The 23,195-nt window shown below is 35.3% G+C and overlaps 1 protein-coding gene across 1 annotated transcript in view; it reads right to left on the bottom strand.

The window, feature by feature from the left end:
• Positions 1-441: 441 nt before the first annotated feature.
• Positions 442-23,195, bottom strand: part of LOC123230544 (vomeronasal type-2 receptor 26-like) — a 39,709-nt gene continuing 16,955 nt past the window's right edge. The window contains exons 3-6 of the mRNA XM_044656677.1: positions 22,291-23,094; positions 20,452-20,679; positions 19,328-19,451; positions 442-1,406 (exon numbers count right to left, since the gene is read on the bottom strand). Coding sequence (XP_044512612.1) covers positions 442-1,406; positions 19,328-19,451; positions 20,452-20,679; positions 22,291-23,094 — 2,121 coding nt within the window. The remainder of the gene's footprint in view (positions 1,407-19,327; positions 19,452-20,451; positions 20,680-22,290; positions 23,095-23,195) is intronic.

Genomic DNA, 23,195 nt, shown 5'->3' with positions numbered 1-23,195 from the left:
TAATTACACAGCAGTCATTCCAAGGGACATGGTAGAAAAAATTCAAATTTTCAGTGAGACATTAGGAGAGAATTTTCAGATGGATGGAAATGAGGAATAAAATGCCTCATATTGAGTAGGGGCATATTATGTGTAAGCTGGAAGTTCAAAATAGCTAGAATTGTTAAAAGATGGTGTCCAAAATATTCCATTATTAGCCTAAGTAGCATATTAGCGAATGGTAAAATGTCTATTTAAGGAGGCAGGTGAATAAAAATGTTGGTCATTCCCCAGTCCAAAGTCCATAAATTATGGTTAATTGTGTTTCCATGTCTTGGGTTGGCTCAGGAATCTTATCTCAGGTCTAAAGCAAACAGAGGTATGGCACATCATTCTTTGATCCTAAAGAGGAGACAAGAGGAGTCACATCCCAAGACCAGAGTCATATTGACATATTTATCCTTAAAATTGATTATGCCTCTGGTAGGAACCAAAAGACAATAATCCATCATGATTCCTGCTCATGGAACCAACTTTCTTTTTTATCCTTTCCTGGGTGTTTCTGTCTGACCTAAGCAGGATCACGTAACATTTAGGAATAAAGATACAGCTCAGTAACCCAGCGCTGGATACAAGGATGGAGAAGATCTCCACAGACACTGTGGCTTTGCCTTTGGAGCTCTGGTATGTGGGCAGGAAGGAGACCCACACACTGCAGAACACCAGCATGCTGAAGGTGATGAACTTGGCCTCATTGAAGGTGTCAGGCAGATTCCTGGCCAGGAAAGCCACTGTGAAGCTGCAGAGGGCTAGGAAGCCCATGTAGCCTAGGACAGAGTAGAAGGCAATGACAGAACCCTCATTGCATCCAATGATGATCTGACCTGGTTCAGAGTGTATATCTAAATCTGGGAAAGGGGGAGAGATTGCCAACCAGATGCCACAGAGAATCACTTGAATCCCAGAACAGATAATGACAACAAAGTTGGACAGTTTGGATTGTACCCACCACCTACCCTTGCTCCCTGGCGTTGTAAACTTGAAAGCCAGGACTACCATGATGGTTTTGGCCAAAATGGAGGACACAGCTACAGTGAACACAATCCCAAATGTTGTTTGTCGGAGGAGGCAGGTGGCTGCAGTGGGATGGCCAATGAAGAGCAAGGAGCAGAGGAAACAGAAGTTGAGAGAGATGAGGAGAGTATAGCTGAGAGATCGGTTATTGGCTTTGACTATGGGGGTATCCCGAAACTTCACAAACACCCAAAGAATAAGAACTGTCATGAAAGAGAAGGAAAGAGCCACACAGATGAGAGTCACCCCCAAAGGTTCTGAAAAATTCAGGCAAGTCACAACCTTGGGGAGGCATCGATTTCTTTCCTTACTTGGATATTCATCTTCTGGGCACTTCATACAAGATTTTATATCTGCAAGGCAGAAACACATTCTTAGGATTTGCAATTCAACAAATTATTCAAAACTCCATACACAAAAAATAACTAGAATTACTCAGGGTAATATTGATTACTTCACAAGGCATACTATCTCTTCCTATGCTGGGAGATGGTCATTGATAAGTAACCTGGTGCATAATGAAAGCTCACTCTATACTCATTATTTTTAAAATTGATTTCATTTTTTCTGTATTTAAATTTTCTAGCATAACGCAAACCCTTTCTTTATAAGTCTCTTGTCATGCTACAATGAACATAAAAAATGGAGTCCTTTCATACTATTCTCTCAATTCTTTCTGAATACATTATGTTGTAGAAATAATTGTAGATTCGGATAGTTTAAAAATTGTAAAAGAATTTCTCACACCTTCTTGAGAAGTCTTCTCTCTAAGAATAGATTGGCTTTCCTCTAATCTCATAATCTCATAAAAAATCTCATAAAAATCTCATAAATCTCATCTCATAAAATTTTTGAAAGGTTTTTTTTGCTCTTTGGAAAGTTGCCAACTATATTAGTAAAATTAGGACTCTGGTCCTTAGAATTTTAAAAAGTTTATTAGAATTACTTGAATAGCTAAAAGATGAGAAATAGATTAAAAGAGAGAGATTAAGGGCTGAGCTAGCTTCTCAAGTGGTGAGTCCAACAGCAACACCTTCCTTTGCAGGACACCAGAGACACAGGAAGAGAACACATCCTCATTCGCCCCTTTTATCCTCTCTTTCATGTCCAGTTCAAATTCAGAGTCATGTCCTATTCAAGTTCAGAGTCAGGCAATGTAGGTGATGCAGGTGATGTGACTCCAAGAAAGGGGAGTGGGTAGCTTTCCTTCACAGATATTAAGCAATAAATCAGTAAACTTTCAATGATATACTATGGTCCAGGAATCGGGTAAGGTACCTGAGTTGCAAACACAAAGAATCAGATAATACCTACTCAATAAGGATCTTACCTGCTAGTAAAATATAGCTATTGGCACAATTTGTCTCTATTAATAATCTTTTTTATAATATCCAGCTAATTTACAGGCTTCCATATTTGTACATAAATGTGAGGATCCAATGAACAAATCAATCAAATCACTTGCCTTTACTAAATTCAATGCTAAGGTGCTATGCCCTGACTCCATCATCTGGTAAGAACATAGCTGAACTGTTCATTTGGTATGTGCATTGAAGGTACATATATCTAGATGTGGTTTGAGATAGGTAAGAGGCTGGACTTCATTCATTCTTTGTAGTCTGATCCCAGAAAGCCCAGTGTGGCTGGTGGAGAGAGGAGAGATGGTCCAAATAAACCTGAGAGGTGTAATGGTTTGATTGGGCAAGAGAAGACTTCACAGACTAGTTCTTTTGGCTCAAGCACCCTTTGAAGGATCAATATGACTTCAACTTTTCTCGGGTATGCTAGCATCGTCTGCATAATGGCTAACCAAAGGCTATGCCTTCGGAGCAAAGGACAGATCAGATGCTATGGAAATACAAGGCTAGAAGAAAAAATAATACCCCAAACATAAGGATTGTTAGCACTCTAATAAAAAGTTTTGCAGGAGCTATGATTTATACCCCACTTTGTTTTATTTGCTCTCTAAGTTTGAACACATTTCTTCCTTTGTTGTCTATATACTCACTGAGCCTTTTTTACGTGGTAGGAAAGGATTCCACCTATAAATGTTCTTATCAGTGAAGAGAGACTGTCTATAATGGGAAGCATGGCCTAGGTATGGCCTGGTGATTTGGCACTTAAAAGTCTACTGATCCTATTGGAGAGAGGGATTTGGAGCCCCTTATGGCAACTGACACTATGAAAAAGTGGGAGACGCTGGACACAAGGAAGAGCTTTCAAAGTAAATCTGGAAGAGGAAGGTTACCAGAAGTGGTTCTAGATTGGTGGTGTGCTCTATTATCAGGGATATGATGAGGGAGGGATGCTGCCATAGTGTCTTCTCTGATTTCTGCAATAATGGAAAGTGGGAATCCATGTGGGCAAGTCCTACTAGGCAGTGGCAGAAACTGCCTGGAGGGGGAGAGCCTAGAATGGATAGGTTGGAAGCTTTGGCTTCATGGAGAATATATGGAGAAGGAAGAATGACTATATAATTACACAGAATGAAGATCTAGAATGGACACAAAGAGAAGTAATCAAGAGAGTAAGATAAATTCTTTTTTATGGAAAGGGATGCAAAAAATGTTTTAAGAACTTATGAACAAGACTAGCTGAAGAAAAAGAAGATGTTGAGGGAATTGTGTGTTGGCTAAGAGGGGTTGGGGGTCTTGGGGGAGAGGGAAAGAACATGAAATATGTAACTAGGGGAAAATATTCAAAATAAAAATTAAAAAAATAATAATCCTATTCCACAACTTATTTAGTCATTCCCCAATTGTTAGAGCATCCCTTCCATTTCCAGTTCTTTGCTACCACAAAAAGGAACTGCTATAAATATTTTAGAACATGTAGTTTCTTTTCCTTTTTCTTTGACCTTCTGAGGGAATAAACCTAACATTGCTATGACTGGGTCAAACAGTATACAAAGTTTTATAACTCAGCAAAACTTCAGATTGTTCTCCAAAATGTTTGGAGCAGTTCACAGTCCCACTAACAATATATCAGTGCCCTATTTTTCCAAATCCACTCCAACATGACATTTTGCCTTTTTATCATTTTAGCCAATTTGATAGGTGTAAGATAGTAGCTCAGAATTGCTTTGATTTCCATTTCTCTAATCAATAATGATTTAGAGTATTTTTCATGGAGTTTATATAACTTTGATTTCTTCATCCAAAAACTTTTGATTATCTTTTGACCATTTATCAGTTGAGGAGTGGTTCATGTTCTTACATATTTGATAAAGTTCTCTACAGATTTTAGATATGAGATCTCTGTCTGAGAAACTCTATTAATTTTTTCTCAACTTATTGCTTTCCTTCTACTCTTGGTGACACTAGTTTTATTTGTACAAAATCCTTTCAGTATAATGTATTCAAAATGATCTATTTTACATTTCACAATGCTTTCTATATCTCTTGTTTATTCATAAATTCTTCTCCTATCCATAAATCTGATAGGTAATATGGTCCCTGTTCTTCTAATTTGTTCACAACCTCTTTTATACTTAGTTCATGTATTCATTTTGAACTTATCTTAGTAAATAGTGCAAGATATTATTCTATATCTAGTTTCTGCTAAACTACTTTCCAGTTTTCCCCAAAATTTTTACTAAAAAGTGAATTCTTATTCCAAAAACTTGGAACTTTATCTTTCTCAAACACAAGGTTACTATAATCTTTTATGGCTGTTTGTTGCACATCTATTCTGTTCATTGATCTACTTTTCTATTTCTTAGCCAGTACCAGGTAATTTAATAATTACTGCCTTAAGAGAGAGTTTAAAATTTAATACTGCTAGACCACCTTCCTTATCATTGTTTTTCATTAGTTCCTTTTAAATTATGGACATTTTGTTTTTTAAAATGAATTTTATTATTTTTTTCTAGTTCGATACAATTTTTTGTTATTTAACTGAGATGACATTGAATGAGTATATTAGTTTATGTGGGGTTATCACTTTAATCATATTGGCTCTGATTACTCATGACTAATTAATATTTCTTCAATTATTTAAATTTGACTTTATTTCTATAAAAAATATTTAATTCTGGATTTGTTTTGAAAGATATACTTCTAAGTATTTTGTTCTATCTATAGTTAATTTAAATACATTATCTCTTATTATCTCTTCTTCCAGGACATTGTTAATGATATATGGAAAGGGTGATTTATGTGAGTTTATTCTATATCCTGTTGTTTTGCTAAAGTTATTGATAATTTCAATTAATTTAGTTGAATTTCTAGGAATACATATGTTATCATCATATCCATGAAAAGAAATGTTTGTATTAACTCTTTGCCTATTTTCATACCTTTAATTTATTTTCTTCTCTTATTACTATTGATAATATTTCTAGTACAGTAATATTGGTGATATAAGCATCCTTGTTTTAGTCCTGATATTTTAAGGGAAGGCTTCTAACTTCTCTCCATTATAGAAAATGTTTACTGATAGTTTTAAGTATATACTTCTTAGTAATCTAAGGAAAATCCATTTGTACCTAGACTTTTAAGTGTTTTTAAAAGGAAGAGGTGTTCTATTTTTTCAAAAGCTCTTTCTACATCTATCAATATGATCATATCATCTGAGTTATTTTTGTTGATGTAATTAATTTTGTTAATAGTTTTCCTAATATGAAACCATTCCTGCATACCTGATATGAATCCTGTTTGGTCATGATGCATAATTTTTGCCATATTGTGTTATACTGTAGTACATCTATATTCATTAATGAAAATGGCCTATAATTTTCTTTCTCTGTTTTTTCTCTTCCTGATTAAGGTATCAGATACACCACATTTGTTTTATAAAATGGATTTGGTAACATTCCTTCTTTATCAATTATTATAAATAATTTCTTTAGAGTTGGAATTAGATAATCCTTTCATATTTGATAAAATTCACTTGTAAATCCATCTGCTACTGTTGCACTTTTTCATATGAAGTTCTTTTCTAGCCACTTTAATTTCTTTTTCTAAAGTAGACTTATTTAAATATTTTATTTCCTCTTATTCATCTAGGCAATTTAGATTTTGTAAGTGTTCATTCATTTCACTTAAATTATTAAATTTGTGGGCACATAATTAGGTAAAATAACTCCTAGAATTTGTTTTTATTGCATCTTCATTAGTGATAAGTTCACCCTTTTAAATTTTAATGCATATAATTTGGTTTTATTCTCCTTTTAAAAAATCAGAATGTTTTATCTAGTTTGTTAGCTTTTTCATTAAAAACAACTCATAGTTTCATTTATTATTTCAATGTTTTTCTTACATTCAATTTTGTAAATCTCATCATTAACTTTTAGGATTTCTAAATTAATATTAAATTGAAGGCCCTTAATTTGTTCTTTTTCTAATTTTTTAATTGTATACCCAATTCATCAATTTGTTCTTTATTTTGTTGATTTGAGAATTCAGAGATATAAATTTTATTGCTTTTGCTATATCCCATAAGTTTTGGTACGTTGTCTCATTATTATAATTTTCTTTAATAATGTTAGTTATTGTTTCTATCACATTCTTTATCCAACCATTCTTAATGATTGTCATTTGGTCTCCAATTAATTTTTATCCTTTGATTCTGTAGACCCTTATTAAATATAATTTTATTGCATTAATATCTGACAATGATGCATTTTATATTTCTGTTTTTCTTCCCTTAGTTATTAATTTTTCTGCCTTAATATATGGGAAATTTTTGTAAAGGTACCATTTGCCATTGAAATAAGGTATATTCTTTTCTATCCCTGTGAAATTCTCTTCAGATACCTATCATAGCTAGCTTATCTAATATTTTATTTATCTACTTAATTTCTTTAATATTTATTTTTTGTTAGATTTATCCAGTTGTGAAAGTAGAAGGTTTAAATTCTCCATTATTTTGTTATCTATTCCCACCTGTAACTATGCCTTTTGTTTTAAAAAATTGGATGCTAACACATGTGGTGCATATATTTAGTGCCAATAACATTTCATTATCTATGAAACCTTTTAACATGATGTAATATCCCTGTTTATCTCTTTTAGTTGAATCTATTTCAGCTTTTTTTTTTTTTAACTCCGCCAAGGACAGTCCCAAGCCCGGCTGAAAAAGGAGGAGGGTTGGGTGCGAGGCTAGCAACCTCACCCCATAAAAATCTCTCTTGCTAAAGAAACTGCAACCTCATTAAACCAACAAAACCAAGGATCGCCTAGTCTGGAAGATTGCTCTCCTACAGAGTCCATGCCTGCGTCACATCTTGGACATCGGATGGCAGACCTGGCGGAGATATGCTGAGAATGAGACAGGGACCGTCGGAGTGACATGGACCCAGTTGGGGGAAGTTGCCCAGAACAGAGTCCATTGGAGTGAGATGGTTGCGGCCCTATGCTCCTCTGGGAGTCAATAGGAATAAAATAAAAAAATAAAAAAATAAAATTTCAGCTTTAACCTCATCTGGGAATATTATTACTACCTCTGATTTTTTATCAGCTAAAATATAACACATTCTATTCCATCCCTCTGTTAATACTCTATAAGTGTCTCTTATTTTATAATGTGTTTCATGTAAACAACATATTGTTAGATTTGGGTTTTAATCCATTCTTTTATCTGTTTTTGTTTTAAGGATGAATTCATCTCATTCACAAGAAAAGTTTCAATTATTAATTCTATTATTCCTCCCATTCTATTTTTCTTTACTGTTCTCCCTTCTTTATTCCTCTTTTTAGCTGATTCTTCCTCAGATACTTAATTTTTCTCTCACCACTATCACCCTAATCCTTCCTAAATCTTCCTAATTCTAATTCTTCAATTCAATCTTTATTTTCCTTTCTTGCCCTTCAAGATTCCCCTCTTTATCTCTCTCCCTTACCCTCCTAAATTTTAATCTATTTACCCTTCTATGGGTTACTCTCTTACCTTTCTCTCTTAGCCTCTCATTTGTTAATATAAACAACTGCAATTATTCCCTTTCTTGTCTTATCCACTTGCCCTCTTTTTTCTTAACATGCTCCTCTAAGATTCCTACTTTTAACCTTTATCCCCCATCCTCTTATCTCTTTCCAAGTTAAGAAAAAATGTATCCTTCTACATGTATGTATTATTCCCTTTTTTAACCAGATCTGATGAGAATTAGCTATTAGCATTACTACTTCATCTTTTCCTTTTCATTTTGACATTTCTTCCATTCAGACTTCTATGTTACATGACTATTCCAATGGATCCCCCCATCCAATTTTATTTTATTTTTAAACTCATTCTATTATGTTCACTTAAGCTTCTATCTATTAACACACCTTCAAATCACCCAATTAATATCATTCTTTAGGTTTAAATACACCATTCCCCATATGAGAAGTAAAGATTTTGAACTTATTAAATCCTTTAAAATAGGTTTTTCATATTATCTTCTTGTGTTTCTTTTAATTGTCATATATCAAATTTTCCATTAAGTTCTGGTCTTTTCTTCAAGAATATTTAAATCTTTTATTTCTTTACATGATCATTTCTTTTCTTGTTTGATTGTACTTTGAAGGAAAGAGTATTCTTGGTTGTAAACACAGTTCCTTTGCTCTTTGAAATGTACTCTATGCCCTATTTTGTTTTAATATAGAAGCTGCTAGATCTGGTATTATATTTATTGTATCTCCACAGTATTTAAACTGTTTCTTTTTAATTACTTGCAGTGTTTTCTCCTTAACTGGTAGTCACAAAACTTTGTTATAATGTCCCTATAAGTTTTCCTATTGGGATCTCATACAAGTGATTATGATTAATTCTTTAAAGTTCTACTATATCTTCTAGTTCCAAACCTTCAGGACAACTTTCTTTAATAATTTCTTGAAGGATAGTGTTTAACATTTTTATCATAATTTTTGGGTAATCCAAGAATTTTTATATTGCCTCTTCTCAATCTATTTTCCAGGTCAATTGCTTTTTTTCCCAAACATTTATTAATATTCATTTTTAACATGGTTACATGATTCATGCTCCTACTTTCCCCTTTGCCCCCCCCCACACTCCCCCCACCCATGGCCGATGCACATTTCCACTTGTTTTGTCATGTGTCCTTGATCAAGACCAATTTCCATATTGTTGGTAGTTGCATTGGTGTGGTAGTTTCGAGTCCACACCCTCAATCATGTCCGCCCCAACCCATGCGTTCAAGCAGTTGTTTTACTTGTATGTTTCCTCTCCTGCAGTCCTTCCTCTGAATGTAGGTAGCGTTCTTTACCATAAATCCCTCAGAATTGTCCTGGGTCATTGTATTGCTGCTGGTACAGAGGTCCATTACATTCAATTTTACCACAGTATATCAGTCTCTGTGTACAATGTTCTTCTGGCTCTGCTCCTTTCGCTCTGCATCTGTTCCCGGAGGTCTCTCCAGTTCGCCTGGAACTCCTCCAGTTTATGTCAATTGCTTTTGCAATAAGATATTACCTATCCTCTTCTATTTTTTCATTTTGTAAATTTAGTTTTATTATTTCTTGTTACATTAAGAAGTTATTGGCTGAGAGTTCCGGGAAGATGGCAGTGTAGATGGAGCAAATCTTAAAACCTCCGCACCCTTACACACCAAGATAGAAAACAATGTGCTTCGAGACAAAAGAGGACCAAATCTAATAACGGGGCAGAGCAGGGGGAACCCTACTGCAGCACAACTAGAGAGGTACACCAAGAAAAGGGCTTCAATTGAACTATTGGGACTGAGGGCATAGAAGGGGAATCCCAGGATCCCAGGACGCCTCCCCCACATGCTATGCGAAGTCTCCAGCAGCTGGGAAATCTCAGGGCCAGTGGGTGCACTGGTCAGGAGAGAGGGACTTGTTGACTCAGGGAGTCAGACACAGGCACTGGAGAGGTGACTGGAGGAGAAAACCAGAGAAACACTGCAAAAACGCCCAGAAGATGGTAGCTTAGAGAGAGCCAAACTCCAGAGCGCAGATGGCTTGGCTTCCTCATACTGAGATAGAGAACTCAGGGCTTCAAGAGGAAAGAAAACCAGATCAAACACAGCAGATAGTGCAGGGGGACCCCACTGCTGGAGAGCTCAGTTCAGCAAAAATGTTCCTTCTTGTCACTCCACATTTTTGGGGTTTTGTTTGTTTGTTTGTTTTTCCCTCTCCTCGAGGTTTTGAGGTTTTAGCCTCAGGGCATATTAATCCAATCAATACAGGATTAATCTCAACAATTGGACAGAAGGAGAAGTCTTCCAAGGGCAGAGAAAGTAACTACAAACTTTCGCCCCTCGGGGGAAGATCTTTCATCAAAGATCATCAAATTCATCTGCTCAAACTAGCAGAACAAGGAAGGAAAAAAACATGAGTAAGCAACAGAAAAAGAGAAAAGAAATGACAATTGACAGCTTCTTTCAAGGAAGTGAAAAGGGAGCAAATGAAACAGAAATAGAAGAAGAGGAAGTAGTTCCAGCGAACTGGACACAGGCTTTGGAAGATCTCAAAACTCAATTAACTCAAGAATTTAAAACTCAATTAATTCAAGAACTTCAGGAACTCAAAAAATAATCAAGAGAGGCTGAAGACAATTTGAAAAAGGAAATACATGAGCTAAAACAAGAAAATAAAGTTTTAAAAGCCAGAATTAGCCAGCTTGAAAATGAAGCAAAGAAGGCAAACGATGATCTACAAAGAAAATCAGACCAGAAAGAGAAGGATGACCAAAAAGCAAGGGATGAAATTCAGTCTTTAAAAAACAGAACTCAATAACTAGAAGAAAATGACTTCACAAGGCAGCAAGAATATATTAAACAAAATTTTAAAAAATGAAAAATTTGAGGAGAATATGAAACACCTCATTGATTCAACCAAAGATCTGGAGAACAGAGCTAGAAGAGACAACTTAAGAATTATTGGTTTACCAGAACATCATGATAAAAGACAAAATTTAGATAGCATTTTACAAGAAATTATCAGAGAAAATTACCCAGAAATTCTTGAACAAGAGGGAAAAGTGGAAATTGACAGGATCCACAGATCACCTCCTACATTTAATCCACAATTGACAACTTCCAGGAATATTATAGCCAAATTCAAAAACTACCATACCAAGGAAAAAATATTACAAGCTGCCAAAAAGAAGTCATTCTGATATCAGGGAACCACAGTTAGGATAACACAGGATCTGGCTGCATCTACATTGAAGGACTGGAAGGCATGGAACACAATATTCAGGAAAGCAAGAGAACTGGGTCTACAACCAAGAATCAACTATCCAGCAAGACTAACTATATTATTGCAGGGGAAAGTATGGCCATTCAATAAAATTGAGGACTTCCAAACATTCATCAAGAAAAAAACTGGACTGTTTGCTGCCCAAACCCAGAACTCAAGAGAATCAACATAAGGTAATTAAGAGAATGGGGGGGCGGGGGAGGAGAAAAAATTCTCTTCTTTAAGGGACACAACAATTTCAATCAATTTATATCCCAAGAAGAAAAGAAGGTATTGGCAAATATTAAAAATTATTATTACCAACAGGGTAACTGGAAGAAGTTTACATAAGGGAACAGGGACAAATTGTATAGGATGAAATGTCAAGAGACATATAAATATATATATATGTATGTATGTATGTATGTATGTATGTATGTATAAATATATACAAAACTGGGTGGGAAGAAGATAACAATAAGGAAAAAAAGGAAAGCAAACAAAAAGGAATAAATTTATATTCCATAAAGAAGCATGTGGGATCAACAGGGAAAAATAACAATACACTGTAAGGGTAAAGAGGATAGAGGGAATATTCAATACTTAAGTGCATTAAAATCAACTTAGAGAAGAACAATCAGATCCATAGGGACAGAAAATTGATTCACACCCTATAGAGAAGTAGAAGGGTAACAAATGGGCTGATAGGGAGGGAAGCAATACTAGGGAGGGAGAGGGCTTGGGGGGGGAGCACCATGTGGCTTTAAAGAACAATAAGATGGGAATAAGAAGGGAGGGGAGAGAAAGGGAAGTACAACAAGGGAGGGGATTATAGGAACTGATTAAAAACAAAACACTAGTATAGAAGGAAACAGTGAAAGAAGAAAGGACAGGACTAGGAGAGAGAATCAAAATGTCTGGGAATGCAGAGTTGATAATTATAACTCTGAATGTGAATGGGATGAACTCACCCATAAAACGGAAGCAAATAGCAGAGTGGATTAGAAACCAAAACCCAACCATATGTTGTATACAAGAAACACACATCAGACAGACAGACAGACATAGAATGAAAATGAGAGGATGGAGCAAAATCTTTTGGGCTTCAAATGAGAAAAAGAAGGCAGGGGTGGCTATTATGATCTCTGACAGAGCCAAAGTAAAAATAGACAAGGTTAAAAGAGATAGGGAAGGTTACTACATCCTAATAAAAGGCAGTATAAACAATGAAGAAATATCAGTACTCAATATACATGCACCAAATGGAATAGGTTCCAAATTTCTAAAGGAGAAGCTAGTGGAGCTCGAGGACGAAATAGATAACAAAACCATACTAGTGGGAGACCTGAACCTTCCCCTATCAGATCTAGATAAGTCGAACCAAAAAATAAATAAGAAAGAGATAAGAGAGGTGAATGAAACCCTAGAAAAATTCGAGGTAATAGATATTTGGAGAAAAATAAATAGACAAAAAGGAATACACCTTCTTTTCAGCTGCACATGGAACATTCACAAAGATAGACCATATAATAGGGCACAGAAACATGGCAAACGAATGCAAAAAAGCAGAAATAATAAATGTAACCTTCTCAGATCATAATGCAATAAAATAGTTATTACTAAGAATACATGGAGAGGCAAACCAAAAACTAATTGGAAATTAAATAATATGATTCTCCAAAATAATTTAGTGAAAGAACAAATCATAGAAACAATTAATAATTTTATTGAAGACAATGACAATGATGAAACATCTTACCCAAACTTATGGGATGCAGCCAAAGCAGTTCTAAGGGGAAAATTGATATCACTGACTGCATATATTAACAAATTAGGGAGGGCAGAGGTTAATGAATTGGGCATGCAACTTAAAAAACTAGAAAATGAACAAATTAAAAATCCTCAGATGAAAACTAAATTAGAAATACTAAAAATCAAAGGAGAAATCAATAAAATCGAAAGTAAAGAACTATTGAATTAAAAATAAGACTAGAAGCTGGTACTTTGAAAAAACAGATAAAATAGAAAAAGTACTGGTTAATCTAATTTTAAAAAGGAAAGAAGTAAAACAAATTAATAGTATCAAAGATGAAAAAGGAGACCTCACCTCTAATGAAGAGGAAGTTAAGGCAATCATTAAAAACTATTTTGCCCAATTATATAGCAATAAATTTAGTAATCTAGGTGATATGGATGAATATTTACAAAAATATAAATTGCCTAGATTAACAGCAGAAGAAATAGAATACTTAAATAATCCAATATCAGAAAAAGAAATTGAACAGGCCATTAAAGGACTACCTAAGAAAAAATCGTCAAGGCCTGATGGATTCACAAGTGAATTCTATCAAACATTCAAAGAACAATTAATCCGAATACTATACAAATTATTTGATATAATAAGCAAAGAAGGACTATTACCAAACTCCTTTTATGACACAAGTATGGCATTGATTCCAAAGCCAGGTAGATCAAAAATAGAGAAAGAAAATTACAGACCAATCTCCTTAATGAACATAGATGTAAAAATCTTAAATAGAATACTAGCAAAAAGACTCCAGCGAGTTATCAAGAGGGTTATTCATCATGATCAGGTGGGATTTATACCAGGAATGCAAGGATGGTTCAACATTAGGAAAACCATCCACATAATTGACCATATCAACAAGCAAACCAACAAAAACCACATGATAATCTCAATAGATGCAGAAAAAGCCTTTGACAAAATACAACACCCATTCCTACTGAAAACACTAGAAAGTGTAGGAATAGAAGGTTCTTTCCTAAAAATAATAAACAGTATATACCTAAAACCATCAACAAACATCATATGCAATGGGGATAAATTAGAAGCCTTCCCAATAAGATCAGGTGTGAAACAAGGATGCCCATTATCACCTCTTTTATTTAACATTGTACTAGAAACACTAGCAGTAGCAATTAGAGAAGAAAAAGAAATTGAAGGTATTAAAATAGGCAAGGAGGAGACTAAGCTATCACTCTTTGCAGATGATATGATGGTCTACTTTAAAAAATCCTAGAGAATCAACTAAAAAGTTAGTAGAAATAATTAACAACTTTAGCAAAGTTGCAGGATACAAAATAAATGCACATAAATCATCAGCATTTCTATATATTTCCAAACACATCACAGCAGCAAGAGGTAGAAAGAGAAACACCATTTAAAATCACCCTAGACAATATAAAATACTTAGGAATCTATCTACCAAAACAAACACAGGAATTATACAAACATAACTACAAAACGCTTTCCAAACAAGTAAAACTAGATTTAAACAATTGGAAAAACATTGATTGCTCATGGGTAGGATGAGCTAACATAATAAAAATGACCATTCTACCCAAATTAATTTACTTATTTAGTGCCATACCTACCAAACTACCAAAAACCTTTTTTACTACATTAGAAAAAACTATAAAAAAGTTTATTTGGAAGAACAAAAGATCAAGAATATCAAGGGAAATAATGAAAAGAAATGTGAAGGAAAGTGGCCTAGCAGTACCAGATATTAAGCTATACTATAAAGCAGCAGTCATCAAAACAATATGGTACTGGCTAAGAGACAGAAGGGAGGATCAGTGGAATAGACTTGGGGTAAGTGATGTCAGCAAGACAGTGTATGATAAACCTAAAGAGCCCAACTTTTGGGACAAAAATCCACTATTTGATAAAAACTGCTGGGAAAATTGGAAAACAATATGGGAGAGATTAGGTTTAGATCAACATCTCATGGCATACAACAAGATAAATTCAGAATGGGTGAAAGACTTAAATATAAAGAATGAAACTGTAAGTAAATTAGGTGAACACAGAATAGTATACTTGTCAGATCTCTGGGAAAGGTAAGATTTTAAAACCAAACAAGAGTTACAGAAAATTACAAAATGTAAAATAAATTATTTTGATTATATAAAACTAAAAAACTTTTGTACAAACCAAAACAATGTAGCCAAGATCAGAAGGGAAACAACAAAGTGGGAAAAAATCTTTATAACAAAAAACTCTAACAGGGGTCTAATTACTCAAATATACAAGGAGCTAAATCAATTGTATAGAAAATCAATCCATTCCCCAATTGATAAATGGGCAAGAGACATGAATAGGCAATTTTCAGATAAAGAAATAAAAAGTATCAATAAGCACATGAGAAAGTGTTCTAAATCTCTAATAATTAAAGAAATGCAAATCAAACAACTCTGAGGTATCACCTCACACCTAGCAGATTGGCTAAAATGATAGCAGGGGAGAGTAATGAATGCTGGAGGGGATGTGGCAAAATTGGGATGTTAATGCATTGCTGGTGGAGTTGTGAACTGATCCAACCATTCTGGATGACAATTTGGAACTATGCCCAAAGAGCAATAAAAGAATGCCTGCCCTTTGATCCAGCCATACCATTGCTGGGATTGTACCCCAAAGAGATCATAAATAAACAGACTTGCACAAAAATATTTATAGCTGAGCTCTTTGTGGTGGCAAAAAAAACTGGAAAGCAAGGGTATGTCCTTCAATTGGGGAATGGCTGAACAAATTATGGTATATGTTGGTGATGGAATACTATTGTGCTCAAAGGAATAATAAACTGGAGGAATTCCATGTGAACTGGAAAGACCTCAGTGAAAGGAGCAGAGCCAGAAGAACATTGTACACAGAGACTGATATACTGTGGTAAAATCGAATGTAATGGACGTCTGTACTAGCAGCAATGCAATGACCCAAGACAATTCTGAGGGATTTATGGAAAGGAACACTACCCATATTCAGAGGAAGAACTACAGGAGTAGAAACACAGAAGAAAAACAACTGCTTGGACACTTGGGGTGATGACATGATTGGGGATGTAGACCTGAAAAGACCACACCCATGTAACTATCAATAATGTGTAAATAAGTCTTGACTGACCACACATAATAAAACCAGTGGAAATGCGAATTAGCTACAGCGGAGGGGAGCGGGGGATTTAGGGGGTGAAAGGGAAAGTAAAATGACTTATGTAACCATGGAAAATTTTTCTAAAAATAAAAAATTATTTAAAAATAAAAAAGAAGTTATTGGCTTCCTCTGCCCAATTCTAATTTTTAATAAATTTTTCGGTGAGTTTTTGGATTTCTTTTTCCAATTGGTTGATCTTTCCTTTTTGTTTCTATTTTTTCAATTTATTTTTTCTATTTTATGTATACTTTATATCTCAATTTCTATATTTATTTTTCCTAATTCTCTAATTTATATTTATGTGTTATATCTCTTTATTTATATATCTATGTATATTGATCTATATTAAATTTTCCTCAATTTCTCTCATTTGGTTTTTAGTCTTTTTTATGCTTTTCCAAGAACTCTTTTTGGGCTCATTTCCATTTTCCTTTAAAATTTTAGAAATTAATGGTTTAATTTGTCTTCTGAATTTAATTTTATTTCCACAGAAGCTCTCTGTGTTTGGCTTCTTTCTGTTTTGAATACCCATTTTAAAATTTTTAGCTACCTATTTTTTAATTACGAAATTTTATGTAAGTGTCAGATTCTTTTCCCTATGTTACAGGATTAATGTCTCAGGATTTATTTTACTGCTGTTGTTCTAATTTTCTGAGCTCTTTGGGCATTTTTGATCTCTTGTTCCTTTTAATTTCTATATTACAGGGTCTACAGCAATACTATCACTTTCAATCCTCTTAATCCTGTAGTTTCTCCAAAGGCTATATTTTTTACCTCTCTATCCTGGAACTACAAACATGGGATAATGTCTCAGGCTTTAGTTTTTTATTGTTGACTAGCCTTAATAGTTTCTTTTTTCCTATAATTTAAAATAATAATAAGTGCTAAATTAAGAAATTATCATATACTTGCTAGTCTTAACTTTTTAAATTTGCAATAATCAAAACAACTGAATCAAAATAAATTATCAGCTGAAATTCATACAATTGCATTTCAGATTCCACATAATTGCATGTTATTTAGTCATTCCTGTCAGTATACTATGGTCTTATGTTCTCAAAACTCTATCCAAAATATCAAAATTCTGCAGATAATTTACCTACTACTCTACCTGCTATATCTGGGCATAGACTGTTATAGCCATAAATCTTTTGGCTGTGCCTTTTGATAGGGAAGAGCTTTTCTCTCGTAGGCCTTCTCTGCCAAAATTGAACTTAATTCTAGCTATGTTTCCTGTTCATACCTGATTAATATCTGTCTTTTTATTCTTGGTAGAACAACCCAAAATGGATCCCTAGGCAACTTAACCAGCCTTTAATGAAAAATAATGAAAAAAATTAGAATTTAAACTTACTCAGTACAAATAGAGATAGAAAGCAGCAGTACTCCATGAAGGAGATCTCTAGGGAGGTTTTCTGGAAGGTTCTTAGTTAGGAAAGAGTTCAGACAAACAGCCTCAGTAATACTACATATTAAAAGCTGAAATGATTGAGTAGGTAAAAAGTTTAGCTTCAATGATCTACATATTAAAAAGCTTCCCATGTCTATTTTTTGAGTCAGTCCTTAAGGAAATTAGTCTTAGTTCCTAATCCAGAATACTGGCTTCATATTGTGATGTTTGACAGAATTGTCCTTAAGGAATCTCAGATTGATTCTTTCCAAAACTTTTTATCAGTGTTAAAAAAAAGAAAATGAAATATAGATAATGACTCTGAGTTGACTATGAATTCAACTTGCCTCTTTCACATGATCCTGAGGACTGGAGTTAAAGAGGACAATCAAAATTTAAGAAACCTCTAGCTACCTTAGCCTCTTGTTATTGCCTATTTCCCAAGTTTCTGTGGACATAACCTAGCTGTTGTTCTCTACCTTTTTCTAAAATCTATTTAAGCAATCCCTTTTCTACAGTTCAGTGCAAGCTCCAGTTTTGTGGCTCTTTTGGGCTTCTTAAATTAGAATCACAGTGCTGTCTCTGTGGTTTTCTAAGATTATAATCTGTTTATCAATTAAAGACTTTTATTACAACTAGGTTGGTAATTTTGTATTTTTTCAGGTAAACAGGATAGGATACTGCCTCCTAGAGAATAGAATTTGAACAGATTTTAAAGGAGATACTAGTTTTATTTCAACCTGAACCCATCTTTTCTTCCTGTCTTTCAACTCTGGGAAGAATTATCCAAAACAAGAGTGAAAGCTAGGGAAGATAAAGTGAAAAGGGATCTGCTATGAGAGTCTTCATTCAAGGTGAAGATCCTTTGATACAGGCAAGGGAGAATGCTCCATTTGCCAAGGATCAACCATGGCAAACTGTGAAAACAACAATTTTCTTACCTCTCTATTCAGCTCAACTGGAAGCCTTATGCCAGAGGAGTTCTCCTGATACTATACCCCACTCCTAACATCATTTTTGTTGAAAAAAATTTTGAGGTAAAAAAAAAATCATGATCCTCCATCATGAATATCACAGGCTTTTATTTAAGATGGAGCACAGTAGGGAAACTAAATAGAAAAGGCAAGACTCAGGTAAAGGAGAAAAGCCTGATTCTTGGTTACAAAAGACTTACTTCTATAGGAAATTACAGATGAACCTATCAAGGTGGTCAGCAGAAGCAGGACATCTGTCCTGGACATCTGAACCATATACCTAGGTTGGTTCATTTGTATATCAACGTTGACCAAATGTTCAGTCTGTCAAATTTACAAAGGTGGAAATTCCAGATACTTTAGGATATTTTGGCATATCTAGTTGGACATTGTCCCAAACTGTCTCAACTGGTCTTATCAGCACTGTCAGCTCCATAATTGAAGCCACGGGCCTCTACCCCTAGAATTTAGCAAGAATGTGATACATTCTCAATTGTCACATTCTGATATATTACAATGAAAATGTATAGAATTAGGTCTATATTGTATTTTTACTATCCAGAATTAACAGAGATAGAGCAAGATATCTACATTTTTATTTGTAGATTGGCTCTAGAATAGATGTTAGATGATGTTAGAAACCATGTTCTAAACATGAAGCTCTTTTTCAAGCCACTAATCCTTAGCTCAGAACTTTTTCCTGATTCACCTCATTCCTAAATATCCTATTACTCAATCTGTGATGGGGCGATATGTATCTCCAAGGCAAAATGCTCAATTTTTTCTGCTAGTGAATTTAGGACCTGCAGGCACTTACTCATCTGGTTGGAGATCTCCCCCTCAGGGCATGGAGAACAACTGAAACAGCAGATGGGCTCCCCCTCCAGAGGGGTTTGTCTGAATCCAGGAGCACAGCTCTCACTGCATGTGGCACAGGGAGTCTAGTGAAAAGGGGGCAAAATACATGATCACTCTGGAAGTTAACGGAATAGAGATGGTATATCTTTATCAGAGGCTGAATGATGTTGACTTATAACAGAGAAAGGTTATCCTGTAGGAGAAATATGAGAATTGTACCTACTCCATCTATCAAAGGAGATAAGAGATAGAACGACCACAGGGCTAAAAAGAGAAGAGTCCTGGATTCCTGTTCCATCTTTGCCACTAATTTTGGAAAACTAGTTGAATCCTTTAAACCATATGAGTTTTTATCATTTCTAAGAGTACATAATTTGAAATAAAATGCTTTCTCAAGGTTCTTATTCATCTAATAGTTGGAATTCTCAACATCACCTATGTCTTTTTAATGGATATGAACCCCCAGTTTCTAAAGGAAATGGAAGTGACTAACTTAAAATATACTTTATCTGTATGTAGGATTTCAGACTCAGAAAAATCAAAGATAAGACTGCTTTGATTTTTCATAATTATGGAAAAGGTAAATTCTAAAGTCCTAAAAGAAACAATTTGTCGGATTCAGAAAGGCAATGAATTTTATATATGAGAAGTCAAGGTCATTGCTCAGCTCCATAGAGGTATAGTTGTAGAATAACTGAATGTAACTTTATATTCACTGAATTAAGATAGATGGTTGGGTGCCTGATAGTGGACAAAACACTGGCCTTGAGATTAGAGGACACTGGGTCAATCATTTTCTTGATGTATCAAATTCTTATTTTGTCTTATCAAGACATGACTGAATAAGGTGTTTTAAATTCCATTCCAGTTCTATCTCTACTGGTGAAAAAGATCTCTAGTTTAAAATCATCTGATACATTGTTTACTTGATATTTTCACTCAGAAGTTTGCTGCAAAGGGGAAAAGAAATCTGTGTCCAGAGAGGATTTTCCACCCATAAAGAGGGAACGTGGAGTGAACTAAGCAGGGTAAAATGTCTTCTTATGATTTGATAATAAAGTTGATATTACAATTATTTCTGACCTTAGAACCTGACCAGTCCCACACTATGGCCTCCTCTTCAATGGTGAAATCTTGGCCAGACTCAGCCTTGGGACTAAATTGTCCAACTTTCACCAGAGCTTCAGTATCTATATTCAGGTTTATGTAGTTCAGGATGTTGTACTGAGCTTCGGGGTTTCTCTTCTCATCCATAAACACCTGGTCACCAGCACTGTTGTTGAACTGGAGACTCTTTAGAAAGGAGTGGAGCTGGGAGAGAAGAGAAAACCTGGTCACTGACTGTGGCCTGAGGTCAGTCATCTCCCCCAAAGACCTGCGAGCTGTTTAGGAAGTCAGTCCATAGTCAGCAAACACAAAGTAAGTGACTATGACATGGGGAGCAATATGCGACGAAACGGAAACCAAAAGGAAGAAAAAACATCGGATCCTCTTCTCAAGGACCTCACGTTGTAACGGGAAAGAGAAGATACATCTAAATAAAAGCCTGTGTAGACTTTGGAAGCTTTATGTGGAATGCTGGGCTTGCGTGTTCCTCAAGAAGGCTTCCTCTTCCTTTTCAGCCTCCAGGCGTGCCGCAGAGGGTGGTCGGTGTCTCTCTCCACGGCCATCACTTTAAACTACCCTCTTCTATATATAATCTTCTATCACGTCCTCCCCAAAATTAAACACTGGCGATGAGTGCCCCATTTTATTTGACTCATTAGCATCCGTTAGCTTTTACCAAAAGGTATTTACTTGAAAGTTATTCTAGAAATAGTGCTGATAAAGCATTCTTCCCTGCAATAGGTGTGGGGTGACCATTTCCCATCTCACACTTTCTTCCTTAGTAGGAGGGGTTCCCATTTAAAGCATTTTTCTGTTCTTGCTGGCCCTGTTCTGTCCTGTCGCCTTGGAAGCCCCAACCTCTACCTGTCATCCACGTCTTGCTTTGTAAATGCAATCCAATGAGCGCTACTGCAATCTCTGGCAAGACCTGGTCCAGGACAACATGGTGCACGATCACAGCCATGCCGTGTGATGATCAGCGGTGAAAGACGTCGCTCCCCTCAGCAACCAGTCACCTGAGACAATTCTGAAGGACTTTTCAGAGAGGGCTAGTCACCTCCAGAGAAAGAACTGTTGGAGTCGGGTGCAGATCAAAACCTATGATCATCCACATTAGTTTATTTGCCCCTTTGTTTGGGGATTTTGGTTTTATATAAGTATTCTCTAACAGCAGTAACCAATATAGAAGTATGTTTTTCATGATAATATATGTATAATCCAGGTCAAATTACTATGATCTCTGAGCTGGGGGAGGGAAGGGGGGGAGAACATTTGGATCTTATAATTTCAGAAAACATATGGAGAAAATTGTTATTGCAGGTGAGTGGGAAAAGAAAAAAGGAAGAAAAAAGGAAAAAGAAAAGAAATCCTTGAGTTCCCCATTTCAGGAATTCTGGTTATCCTTCATGCCTAGAATAATTTCCCTACTCAGGATTGTTTTCTTGATTTCCTGACTGCTTTCAAGTCTCAACTAAAACCTCATCTTTCAAAGGCAGTCTTTCAAAATCATCCTTAATTTTAATGTCTTCCCTCTTTTGATTATTTCAAATGTGTACTTTTTATATTGTGTTTGTACATAATTGTTTGCATGCTATATTCTCCATTAGACTAAACTACTTAAGATAAGAGACTATTAGCTTTCTTTGTATCCCTGACCCATAACACAATACCTGACACATAGTAGGCACTTAATAAATATTTGTTAACTGTCTCATTTCTAGCTCAAAAATACTTTGGAAGCAACCAAATCTATGCACTTGCTGGTCAAGAAGCCTTTGCCTGGCAAAGGAGAATATAATTATAAAGGAACGTTACCTTCCATGCATGAGGCACCCAGGTTTCTCCCTCTGCCATAGATTCTTTTTCTAATTTCATCAGGAACATTTCATGGAGGTTCCAAGCCACAGCATATACACCATTATAGATGGTATAACTCAAGTCAGACAGGGTCATGTCAAAGTAAAGCAAAGGCAAAGTTTCCAAGGAGGCATTTGCTAAACATTTTTCTTGCCTCAGCTTTTCTGGTTCATCTGTACATCTAAAGGCTGAGTGCCAGAATTCTCTTAGTACAATGTCTTCTGGATATTTAACAGGGTTCACAGACCTGAGAAAAGGCTTAAAACCTAGGACATCACTTGTTATGTGTGAAAATGTAAGTGCGCCGTGGAAGTTATTACCATCAACATTTTCAGGTCTCACAGTAATGTCCCAGTGAGAGGTAGTGACCCACACCTTGAAATTTGGGAGAAAAGGAGCTTCTGAATATCTCAAGATCATTAATGAATCTGTGTCACCATGAATGAAAATCACTCTGCTGGATGATGCCATGATCCTGGGCATAAATGGTACCTGGGATTCTGTGTGTCTTCTCTCACTGACTGGGATCTTCTCTATGAAGGACACACAGACACCATGATTTGCCATCTCTGATGTCAGTTCCTGAAGGAATTCCTCACCTCTCAGGTCATCTATTATGACCAGACCTACCCATGTCCATTCAAAATGAGTCATCAGTCTGACCATACCTTTATGGAGAGAAGAGTCCCTAAGGGCCATTTGGTAAAGAGAAGGAAACTGAGTCTTGTCACTCAGGATGCGATCAAATGGCCCGTAGATGATCTGGATGTGAAAAAAAAAGGAAAATCAGAGATATATGAATATGGTCTTGGTAAATGTGTAAATATGGGACTGAAACCAATCAACTCTATTTTAGATTCAGA

This window comes from Gracilinanus agilis, chromosome 1, assembly GCF_016433145.1.
Source record: "Gracilinanus agilis isolate LMUSP501 chromosome 1, AgileGrace, whole genome shotgun sequence".
NCBI lineage: Eukaryota > Metazoa > Chordata > Mammalia > Didelphimorphia > Didelphidae > Gracilinanus > Gracilinanus agilis.
Note: the sequence above shows the minus strand (reverse complement) of the source record. Positions and strands in the feature narration are given on the sequence as shown.